Below are 12116 nucleotides of genomic sequence, written 5' to 3'. Positions count from 1 at the left end.
CAAATACCAAACAGCATTCTTGATAGACATTTTTCTAGCTTCTTCAAAATGATGTATGCTCTTGTTCCTATGGATGGGCCTGAAACAGTTACAACTATATGAGATGTCTGCAAGGTCATCTCAGGCCCACACTGAACAGAATAGACAAATATTGTTGAGCCAATTATACAGACTGTTGTTACAAGAGACTAGTTATAAGAGTTTATACTACCAAAAGACATCAAAATGTAACTATTATACTCTTTAGAGACACTGCATACCTAAAATATAATCTTACCTGAGAATTTTCATCCAAGTTTTCCAACTTTTTAATTTTTTGTTTCACTTGAGCTATAGTCCCTGTTACATCTGCCAACTCCGCTTGTTGGTTTAGTATAAGTTCAGCTTCACTTACGAGCTAAAAGTAGGGGAGGAGAAAAAGTCTTCAAAGCATGCAAATTATTAAGCCTTTTCACCTAATAATCAAACTTTGTAGTAAATGCTATTAATTAAGAACCTCAACATGGAAAAATCACACATATGGAAAATGTTTTCAGCTATCTTATTCACAGAAATCAATATAATCTGTTAAAATTTAACCTGCTAGACATCAGTGTGCACTGATGATTTATAAAAGATCACAATGTACATGTGAAGGCATTTGTATGTGGACATGTATAGAGGTATACATACGTGCATATACATGCACATATATTCCCTAGCTGTATGGTGAGTGGCTCTAGAAACAAAGACCCTTCAGTAGCAATGAGCACATCTAATACCCAGACCTTGGTTTTGAAAATCATTTTCCAGAAAAAGAAATTGGGGCTTCATAGGAAATTGGCTGATTTCAGGGCTGAGGCAGAACAGGAATAAGATAAGCTTGGAACATCTCTTTATGCCAGAAAGTAAAGAACTGATAAAAATGTTTGGGCATGTCACAAGGACACAACAGCCAGGTGCAAACAACAGAACAGTCAAGAACATTAATGAATTAAAAGCTAGGAAGCCCTAAGCCCAATAAGTAGATAAATATTGTACTAAAGGGTATTTTTGACAGACATTTTTCTAGCGTCTTCAAAATGACTTGTGCTCTTGTTCCTATTGGTGGGCCTAAAACAGCTACAACCTCATGACTTATCTACACAAAAAATCAGCATTTCACAACTATCATAGTAAAGATTGGTTGGAGCAAGAATCATCAACTGATGATACACTGATGAAGAATTTTTGATGAGGAGCAAGATAATTGCATGGCCTTAAATTTTCTCCCCACATATTGGGTTGGCCGAAAAGTTCATTCGGGTTTTTCCATAACATCTTCCAGGAAAACCTCAATGAACCTTTGGCCAACCCGATATTTCCGATCAGTTGCAAGGGCAGGCGGGGGTGGTGGGGGGAAGTAACTGTAGTATGGAGAAATTCAACAGCACCCTGACAGGGTGACCAAAACCCTCCAAAGGACACATCACATATGCGGTATTCTTGCTGGTCATATACAGGTTAATCCAATCATGAGACAATGTCAGACATACTCAAAATGGTGAACATTTTATTTTAAAAATGACTGTATTTTTCCAAAATGTCAGTGTCATAAAAGACAAAGAAAGGCTACAAAAGCATTAGAGATTAAAGGAGACTAAAGACACATGACAACTTAATGCAATACCTGACCCTCTAGACTGGATCCTGTGCTGAGGCAGGAAAATAATATAAAGGACATGATTGAGTCAATTGAGAAAATTGGAATGCTGATTGCAGATAATAGAAAAGTACTACATTATTCATAAACGTAAAAAATATGGCCACTGTACTGTGATTATGCAAGAAAATATTCCTATTTTGTGTGTTCAAGAGGATCTCAAGTTTGAGAATATTCAAGTTTTTTCTTACAAGTTTAAATTCCCACATATGCTTTTATTTAGTTAAATGCCTAAATATTCAGAACCTATCTGCTATGAACCTATCAGAGCCTATGTCACTATGAGAGACAGATTGCGTCAGTGAGATTTGGACTCATGACAAACAATAATAGTCATCAGAGGCAACAATGACTTCACAGAACAGACTATAACCACAGGATGACAATGCAACCTGGAGGCAAATTAACATATAAGTAGAGGCACAATGGGTTTGTTCAGGAAAAGTAATGTTGCTGCATGTGTTTGGTTGGAGAGGAGGGACAGACATCAATATCTGGAAGGCCCAAGAGCAATCTGACCTATTCTTTCATTTTTTTTAATATAAATTTATTTATTTTAATTAGAGGCTAATTCCTTTACAATATTGTATTGGTTTTGTCATACATCAACATGAATCCACCACGGGTGTACACATGTTCCCCATCCTGAACCCTCCCTCCCCATACCATCCCTCTGGGTCATCCCAGTGCACCAGCCCCGAGCATCCTGTATCATGCATCGAACCTGGACTGATGATTTATTTCACATATGATATTATACATGTTTCAATGCCATTCTCCCATATCATCCCACCCTCTCCCTCTCCCACAGAGTCCAAAAGACTGTTCTATACCTATTCTTTCTTTAAGAAAAGTTTTACCGAGAGCCTGACACTTCAAAATCTGAATCACCAGAGGGAAAAGGTTGGTAATAACTGAGCCCTGGGTCCCCTCCCCTAACTGATTTGGCTAGAACAAATGGAATACTAGGCAAGTCAGCCACTCATGGGCAGAAACAGGCTGACCACATGTAAGAGAGAGAAGTGACTTTTCCTTGGATCCCCGGGAAAATACTATGACAGAGACTGGTAGAAGCATGGAGGCTGACTATAAAGGGAAAGGAAAATGAAGCTATGTCTCTTGACCATATAGGATGGATTTTCCAGAAGGACAGAACCATAATATACTTATAACCTTTTAAATAATGTATAATTAAACACAATTTAATCTCATCCATCAGGCTTTTTTATAGAAATAAGTCGCTGAATCAGAAAAAAATGTTTTGTTAGATCATATTAAATATGGTCAGCATAGGTAGATGGTAGTTTAAAAATCATGAAGGAAGTTAGTATTATTCCCTTGGTAGATTTCCCATAGTCTGAAAGTATTTTACATCTAAAATACATTTGAATATCAAACATCAATGCAGACAGCAACTTTACCGCTGTCATCTACGTTAGCCCCTTAAGTGCTTTCCCATAAGAAATGAGCCCGAGCCACAGAAGTATAAGTGTTGGCATTTTCATAGCTGTTTTCTTCATTATAAGTCAAAGTGCACTCACACTTGCCTCCTTTTCACCTCTCTGGGGGTATACATGGGCATCCTGCATCTTGTGAGACTGTGTTTCTGATGATCAAGGAGTAAGAACCTCCAGCATAACAAAAGAAACTGTACCCAAGAAAAGTTTTAACTGACCTCTTGAAAATCCTGCTCAAACTTCCAGAGTTGCAAATACTGCTCCATTTTTAGCTGGTGTTTTTCCCAAAATCCATCAAAAGCTATTTCCATATCATGTACTTGAGTCAGCAATCTTAACAAAGCAAAATCATCATTAAACCAATGATTTGTATTGCAGGTAGGTAGATAACCCTGCTTTGGATGTTAAGAATTATAGGCAAAGTCACAGCCCATGGCATTTGGTCCAGGTAGAGACTATCAATGTCCACAGAATCTCCCCTATGAGCAAACTAATATCTGTGGGTCAACACGGGGAGGAGTTCTCAGCTTGAATGCCAGAGGTCCAGGAATACTTTTGCAGGTTAACAGGTAGCCACAAAAATATATCATTCCCTATCAAAAGTATAAGATAAGTAACTCTAAACCCCAAAGAATACTACTTACTTATTAATAGTTTGCCAGTCACCACTAGTCGGCTGATGATTTTCAAGTCTTGAACTCACAGCACCCTCAGCATCAGGCACTTCCAGATTTGTTAGCAGAAATTTTCCTTCTTTGGTTACAGCTGTGATATCCTTCTGTACAAAGGCAAAATAGGAAGTGTCAGCCTGCTGGGCACCTACTGTGAATGAGCTGGGTAGAAGGCAGCGTACAGCAACAGATGCAGAATAGCATAGTTCTAGCACAGCCTTTGCTTTCATCACTGAAAAGTCAAGAACTACCTCAGTACCACGGAATCCAAAAGCTGCGAGGATCTCCAAGAAGCCTCTGCCTATTGAGACAGATTTACAGTCCCCAATTTTATAGGCACAAGTACCCCAAGACTCAGTTTGTAGCTTCCTCTCACTGGTAGAAAGTTCTAATTTAATATGGAGGCAACCTAAGCGTCCAACAACAGATGACTGGATAAAGAAGATATGGTATACATACATATATATATACAATGGAATACTACTCAGCCATTAAGAAAGAATAGAATCTTGCCATTTGCAACAACATGGATGGACTGGGAGGGTATTATGCTAAGTGAAATAAGTCAGACAGAGAAAGACAAATACCATATGATGTCACTTATATGTGGAATCTAAAAAGTAAAACAAACTAGTGAAAAAAGAAACAGAAAACTAGTGGTTACGGATGGGGAGAGGGAAGGGGGAGGGGCACCATTTCAAAAAAAGGGCCACTTAAATTCAACATATCCAGGACATCCTCCTCTCGTACTCTTTTTTTAATATTATGCTTTACACCATATAAACATCTCTTTTTGTCTCCCTACGCAGCAATCTGTGTGAAATAAGACACACTCAACACCTCTCTATCAAAAGAAAGACCATGGAAAATTTTGGTTTGTCTCCCCTATCAGACATACCTTTAACAGGTGGTACCTTTCAGCACGAATTGCAAGAATTTCTTCCATTGCAGGAATGTCACCTGGTAGTTCTGTCTCAGCCAGTTCAGTTCCAAAGGACTGTAACATCTGAGCCGTATCTTTCACTGTGAGGGCAAAATTTTCTATAGCCTGCAAAGAGCCCGTGCATGATTCTCTTAATTCTGTGGTAACTTGGCCAGCATATCAAAACCTAGACCAGCAACTATATTAACTTTCATTTAGATATGACAGCCAAGACATATACTATGACCACTCCTCTGCAAGGAAAGTTAGCATTGGCCTTGACAATGAACCCTAACTTTGCATCTAAGCCCCTAAGAAACTTAGTGAGGTGAAGAGACTTCTTGAATATCTAAACATCTGTACTTATTTCTCAAACAATGATGAAAACCGTTTCTTAAATATGCCATGTACTGAGTAATTTGTTTTATTATCTGGCAAAACATTGTGTTTTCCTTATTTTATTTAATTTTGGAATTGCACAATTGTTTTATAATAACTACTTCTGAAGAGATATGAGAACATCAAAGCCATTTTATTATCATTTATGAACAAGTGTTAGCATTTGGTGGACTAAGATGACAGAGGAACATTAGTCACAATAATTCATTCCAAGTTCTGGAGAAGATTTGAAATTATGACCCCAAAGGCTCTGCTGCCCTAAAATGTCAAGTAAGGTTTGGTTGTTCATTTTGTTTCCAAAATCAGTGACTTAGAGAAAGGACAACATTTAGAGACTATATAAACCCTCTGTTTACCATGTAACTCAAGGCATCTGCTCTTTTATTTTTAGCTTTCTACGTTATTAAAGGCAAGCCACTGCTTATTTTGACGACTCACTTTCATATGAATGAACAGGACTGCTGAATGAAAATAAAGATGAGGAAAATAAAATCCTGATTTAAGTAAATATCATTATTTCCTTCAGAAGGGTTCCCATCCCTCTGGAATTAGAAGACCCTTATATGACAAATTCACTCTTGTGAGGCACAGAGCCCGTGCTTATCCATACATTTCTAGAACAGAAGGCATTTTTGCTACAAATTTAACTGCCCCCAGCAGAATCACTAGACTGATGAGATTAATAAGATGACTCTCATTTTCTGAGGGCAAGCCATAGGCCAGGCACAGTATCAAACATGGTACATCTGTAATCTTATTTAATCTTCTCAATAACCCAATGAGGTAAAGTCTTATTCTTCCCACTGTATAGTTGGAAAAACTGAGGCTGAGAGAGCTTTTACAACTTGCACAAAGTTATATTGATAAAAATCAGCAGTGCTAGGATTTGAACCCAAACCCTTGGTTTCTTCAAGTTACTACATGGCCACAGGAGAGGGTAGGCAGTGTAAGGTCTCCTTATTCCCTAGGCCTCTCATTTAAATGCCATCCTCAGTGACTCGTCATCATTTCTAGATATTTCCTAAGCAAGAAAATCAAGATGTTGAATTATATGTTTTTGAAAAATAGGAACCCCAGAAATCTGTTTTTCCCAAGGAAGAAAAAAAAAATTCTAGAACTAGATTTCAAAGCTAAAATGAACTACAGGCTCTACAGTAAGGGCAAAAGAAACATACATTTCTGAAGGTGATCCATTCACTGTGGCTGTACTGCAAGGTGCCGCCTAACTCAGTGGTTAACTGCTTGTCATCAATGTATGTCAGCAAATCACTAACTGAGCTCAGCATAACAACCTATACAAATAAGTGAGAAAGATACCGTTAACTGCCCTCCATGGCACTCCTCCACACAGCCAACTGTACAATGAACTTTAGCATTCGTTTAGCAGAAATTTATCTTTCATAAATGGTTCTAACAATTCTCTCCTGTACATCCCCACACACATGGATACGCTCCCTTCCCTCAGGGAATAACAGTTTTCATTTACAAAACATTTCTCTGTAAAATGAAAGTAATCTCCATAGAAACCCGAACACCTGACTCTCTCTGACCTAAAAATTTTGCACTGTCTGTGGTCAACCCTCTGAAAGAATGTTAAGCCCATGACAAAGGAAGGGCTTTCTGTAGTAAATTATAATTTATCATGAGGGACTGATCTTTGCAAAAGTAGCAAAATTTATGAGCACTCTTATTTCCTACACTAAAAGTGTATAAAAATATCTTCTGGAAAAAAAAAAAAAAAAAGCTACTCTGAACTGCTCAGGATGTAAGTTCATGGGAGGTCAAATACATAAAACACACATTCATTTTATTCTCTAAAAATAAAATGTCCTGATTTTATACACACACACAAATACATACACACACATATATATATACACACACACACACACACATATATAACATATGGGATTTACATCTTTTTTCAAAACGAACTGCTTTGTTACAAATTGACTAATCTTTTCCTTTATTTTAACAGTAGGAGCAGAAGACTTTAAGGCATTTTGAATTTACATTTTTGGAAGACAAATTCTAAATTTTTTTCTTTTACATGCACTTGTGACCACATGTAAAATAACAACAACATGATACAAATTCTTCATGAGAAAGGGTCAAAACACTTAAATAATATATTCTTACCGGTAATTTGAGCATGAAATCTTCCTGACTAAATCGAAATCCAATGTCTGTGAAAGTTCGTTGGAGAAAACTGGTGGGACGAAGGACCAAAACCAAGTGCAAGTTCCCAGGGAATGAAGACTATAGGGGAAAAAACAGCACAGGAAAAAAAGAAAAAAATTGTCAAAACATGCACTCGAGTGAACACATGGCAAAAAATATATAATCAAAGAAAACAAATTCTAAAGTCATAAAAACCACTGAAAAGATAAAACTTAAAAAATGGATGTTGATAACATCTTAAAACACGAAAATAGAAATGAAATGAATGTAAGGTCATCAGGTCAGATCCTTGCAGTGCTTGTGGCCTGGAATTTTCTCACACTGAAGTCAATCCCACATTATGAAGAATTATACTCTTAAGCTTCATTTTAAACGTGATTGTTTTTGTACTCAAATTGTTTTTAATCCTTGCAAAACAGAATCAGGAGGCAGGTTTCTAGGATAGCCCTAAAAGCCTAAAGGGAGCTGAAATAGTGAATACCTGCAGTAAACAATGGAAGAAAACTATTTTGTGGACTTGTATTTTTATTTCATCCAAGAGACATTCACCAAATATCTTCTACATGTTTCCTCCATGTATTTAAGTGAATGATTATCAGGCACTGTTAGCATTCAGTGTACACCAATTAATAACATACAGTCCCTACCCAGCTTGCAAGAAAATGACAGTCTAGAGTCCATTAGCATCATTTACTCTATAGCATGATAAGTTGATAAATGAAACAAGGGAATTAGAATAATATACAACAGGAAGGTGTAGCACAGAGCATCCTAGACCTAGGAATGTCAAAAAGGACTTGCCTAAAGAGGAATAAAGTGGATCAGACTGTTTTTCTGGTGTATCCATGTTTTCCAACTTCTTAGAATACTGGCATACAGTAGGTGGTCAAGAAGTAACTGTTAAATGAAAGAGTACAAAAGACAAGGAGGACCCTATGCAAAATTCACAAGGGCTGGAATAATATGGCCTGATATAAGTAATAAAGTACCACATTCAAATGCTTACTGTATGCCAAGTATTTTGCTAACATCATCACAGTTCCTCTTCATAACAATCCTGTGAAGTAGTTAGGCAATCTGCTTTTACAAATAAAGAAAGTGAGGCTCAGAGAGTTTAAGTATAACTTGGCTCAACTGGTGAAGTCTGAATTGGTACCCAAGTCTGTATTACATCAAGAGGTCCCAGTCAGGAAAGCTAGAGGAAGATGCTGCCGGAGGGTGGAGAGATGTAGTCATGGGAGATGGTGCTAGAAAGATGAGCAGGATCCAGACCAGGAAAGACCTTGGGTCTTTTCCTGGATGCAAGGGGAGACTCTTAAGGTTTTTAAGTAGCAGAGCAACATAATTAGATTTGCATTTTAGGAGGATCACTTTGGTTTTGGGAATGGACTGGATATGGACAAGAATGGAAGCAAACAGATGAGTTTGCATGCTGGAACAGTCATCTAAGCGAGAGATGATGAGTTTCTGAACTACAACAACAACAACAGGGATAAGGGTACAATTTAGGAGGTATAATGTGCAAAGTATGATAACTGGATATGTCTGATAAGAAAAGAATGACTATGACAGTCAATTTCCAGATTTCTGGCTTGAGTAATTAACTGGGTGAATGGTACAACCCTTATTGACATGGGAACACAAGAGAAGCAGGCTTTCAGGAGGGGGATAAGATACCGATTCTTATTCCTGGACCTATTGGGTTGGAAGGGTCAGCAGGACAACCAGATGATGTCCATCAGACAAATGGATGTACAAGGGAGGAGGGAAAGAAGCCTAGACTTGGAATATAGAATTGGGAGTCATCAGCCTCAAAAGAGCAGAGTGAAGCATAATAAAGCAAAATATGCTCAAAATGCTTTAAATACAGTCATCTTTCAGGAATGCTGAAATACTAATAATTGAGAAAAACTATAAAAGAAAAATTAATAAGATACTGTGGGGGCAGGTATATATGGGAAGTCTGTACTTTCTACTGTGAACCTAAATCTGCACGAAACAATACAGTCTATTTTTAAAAAAAGAATAACTTTCACAGAGGGATAAGACCTAGACTCTGAAATGACATTCAAAAGTGGAAATTTTTAAAATTTAATTTGAGATGGTGATAAAAACATAAACAAGTAGCAATGACAACTAAAGTGAGGGAAAGAGAACTGAATGTGACACAAATAGGGAAAAGAAAGGAGCACAAGCTTAAATCAGTAAATTAAACAACGATTACAAACAGACACAAATTGGGATGGCTATCCAACTGATCACTCCCCAAGGGGGCCATGTCTGCACTACCCTCTCCTCCCATGAGATTCTACATCCTCTCCCCACCAAATGCCTATGTTGAAACTTAAGCCACAATGTGAAGGTATTTGGTGGTGGGGTATTCAGGAGATGACGAGGTCATGAGGATGGAGCCCTCATGAATGGGATTAGTGCCCTTAAGAAAGAGGCCCCAGAGAGCTCCTTCACTCCTTCAGCCATGTGAGGACACAGAAAAGATGGCCATCTATGAAGCAGGAAGGAAGCAGGCCATCTATGAGCTCTCACCAGATACAGAATTTGCCAGCAACCTGACCTTGGACTTCAGACTCTAGAACTGTGAGAAGTAAATTCTGCTGTTTATAAGTCACACAATCTATGGTATTCTGTTATAGCATCCCATAAAGACTAAGACAGTCTCTTATTAATCTTAATATTGGTTCCTAATGAGAACTGTTACCTTTCTACATGACCTTGCCCTCCTAACACACAATGAAGTGTCATGGGATGAAAATTTGATGTAAGCAGAATCCAAGTCTCACACTAGCATTTTTTGAACTAGCACTAAGGGAAGGAAACTTAGAGGGTACAGTTCCAGGGCCACTGGTAGCCATGACCCCTACAGCCAGAGGAAGCTTATTTCAAAGAACAAAGCAAACAAGTATAGAGAACTGGAAACAGAAACAGAGAGTCCCAATGATACTGTATATCCTACTGTCTATTATGTTGTTTTTCAGTTGCTAAGTCATGTCTAACCCTTTGTGACCTCACGGACTGCAGCACACCAGGCTTCCCTGTTCTTCACTGTCTATTATGTACAAATGTCTAGTTTATGCTAAGAATGGTATAATACCTCCCACAGTTGTTATAAAAGTTAAAAGAAATAATAAATATAAAGCTACTTTGTCAACCCTAGAAAAAACTAATAGGATAGTTTTTTTTTAATTTACTTGGGGTTCTTGGACTTAAGCACAAGTAGACTTAGACAAAAGGCTTTTCAGGCTATGGATAAAGGCTTGCTTAAGGGGAAACCCAGACAGGGACTTGTGAGAACTCTGGACCTATTTCTAGACTGAGAGCACTAATTCTATTTCTACCCTGAAATATTCAGTTTAGGAGTTAAGTCTTTCCTTCTTCACATGGGCAAATTACCAGTATTAGTATTATACTTAACTGCCTTGACTCAGCTTATTTTTTCACTTTTAAATGGAATCAAGGGGCTATCCTAGTGGCTCAGTGGTGAAGAATCTGTCTGCCAATGCAGGAGACATGGATTCAATCCCTGGTCCAGGAAGATCCCACATGTCGTGTGCCACAACTGTTGAGCCTGTGCTCTAGAACCCGGGAGGCACAACTACTGAACTCACATGTTGCAACTACTGAAGCCCATGCCTGTGCTCCACTGTGAAGCACCTAGAGCCTGTGCTCTGCAACAAGAGACGCCCCTGCAATGAGAAGCCCACACACCTCAGTGAAGAGTAGGCCTCACTCACTGCAACTAGAGAGTAGCCCGAGCAGCAATAAAGACCCAGTGCGATGAAAAATAAATAAATGGAATGGAAAGCATCCTACGTTTGCCAACACTTAAAGCGCTTAAAGTACTCTTATTTTTATTCTTTCATGGACTCTAGGTTGATATGGCTTCATTGTCTTTTTCTGACTTTCCTTAATGTCATATTTTCTGGTATTGCATTAGAAATCTCTAGATGTGCGACCGACCCCAGGGATGACAAACTTAAAGCCTGGAATACTCGCCCCCATCCAAAACTGGGGGTGGGGGTAGGGGAGGATACTACAGGAACAGAGAAAACCATGTGGTAACTCTCTGCCCAAGGTCAGGCCCTGGTCTCTACCCTGCCACTCCTAGGAGAACAAGGTTGTCCCAGCAGTCAGGCCCCTGATCACACAATAGGGGACAAAGCAGAAAAGAGAGAGACGCAGAATCACTGTCCACAGAATCCATGGGAAAGAGAGTTCAGGCAGGGTTTGGGGGTGTTCAGCTGCTCCTAAGTCAGAGATTTCATGTTGGTTGTTTTATTAAATCAGTTATTCTGTCTATTTGATAAAATAGTTATAAACATTCAAAGCTGAATAAAATGCTTCCAAAAATATTTCTACATTCTAATCAGATCATTCTTAAGTAAAACTTCCTGATTATTTTATCATACCTTCTCCTCCCTTAATTCCTTCAAAATGTTCAGTGATTCGCTTATCACAAAAAGCCTACCAAATTTGCATTTCTAAAGAAAAAGCACTATCAAGGATGAACACTTCATTTATTGCCTGTATAATCACATTTGCAATGTTGTTCATTATAGGATAATTTTAGAATCTTTATTGAACCGCCATGCAAATCTTCCTAGAATACACGGATCCATTAAACTGATAGCTACTCTTAAATCTAAGCCATTTGAAGGAACAAATAACTTGTAGGCAACAGCTATTATTTAGTAGGCAAAACTACTAAACAACTGGGTGGCACTCAAACAATTCATTTGATTTGTCAGAGTTACATTTTTTAGAAAACTAAATTATACAGTTCACACCAA

The 12116-nt window shown here is 38.2% G+C and overlaps 1 protein-coding gene across 9 annotated transcripts in view; it reads right to left on the bottom strand.

Moving 5' to 3' along the window:
• MCF2 (MCF.2 cell line derived transforming sequence) overlaps positions 1 to 12116 on the bottom strand; it is a 125444-nt gene that overhangs the window by 58599 nt on the left and 54729 nt on the right. For 6 of the 9 annotated variants that reach the window (XM_044936774.2, XM_044936773.2, XM_025276193.3 and 3 more), the window contains 6 exons: positions 7270 to 7389; positions 6306 to 6422; positions 4708 to 4857; positions 3783 to 3916; positions 3357 to 3471; positions 278 to 397 (listed from right to left, as the gene is read on the bottom strand). In XM_044936774.2, coding sequence (XP_044792709.2) covers positions 278 to 397; positions 3357 to 3471; positions 3783 to 3916; positions 4708 to 4857; positions 6306 to 6422; positions 7270 to 7389 — 756 coding nt within the window. The remainder of the gene's footprint in view (positions 1 to 277; positions 398 to 3356; positions 3472 to 3782; positions 3917 to 4707; positions 4858 to 6305; positions 6423 to 7269; positions 7390 to 12116) is intronic. The other 3 variants (XM_044936775.2, XM_044936780.2, XM_044936779.2) reach the window with 1 other exon arrangement.

The sequence above is a fragment of the Bubalus bubalis genome, chromosome X (assembly GCF_019923935.1).
Source record: "Bubalus bubalis isolate 160015118507 breed Murrah chromosome X, NDDB_SH_1, whole genome shotgun sequence".
Classification (NCBI taxonomy): Eukaryota; Metazoa; Chordata; class Mammalia; order Artiodactyla; family Bovidae; genus Bubalus; species Bubalus bubalis.
The sequence above is the reverse complement of the archived record's forward strand: the minus strand, read 5'-3'. Positions and strand labels throughout refer to the sequence as shown.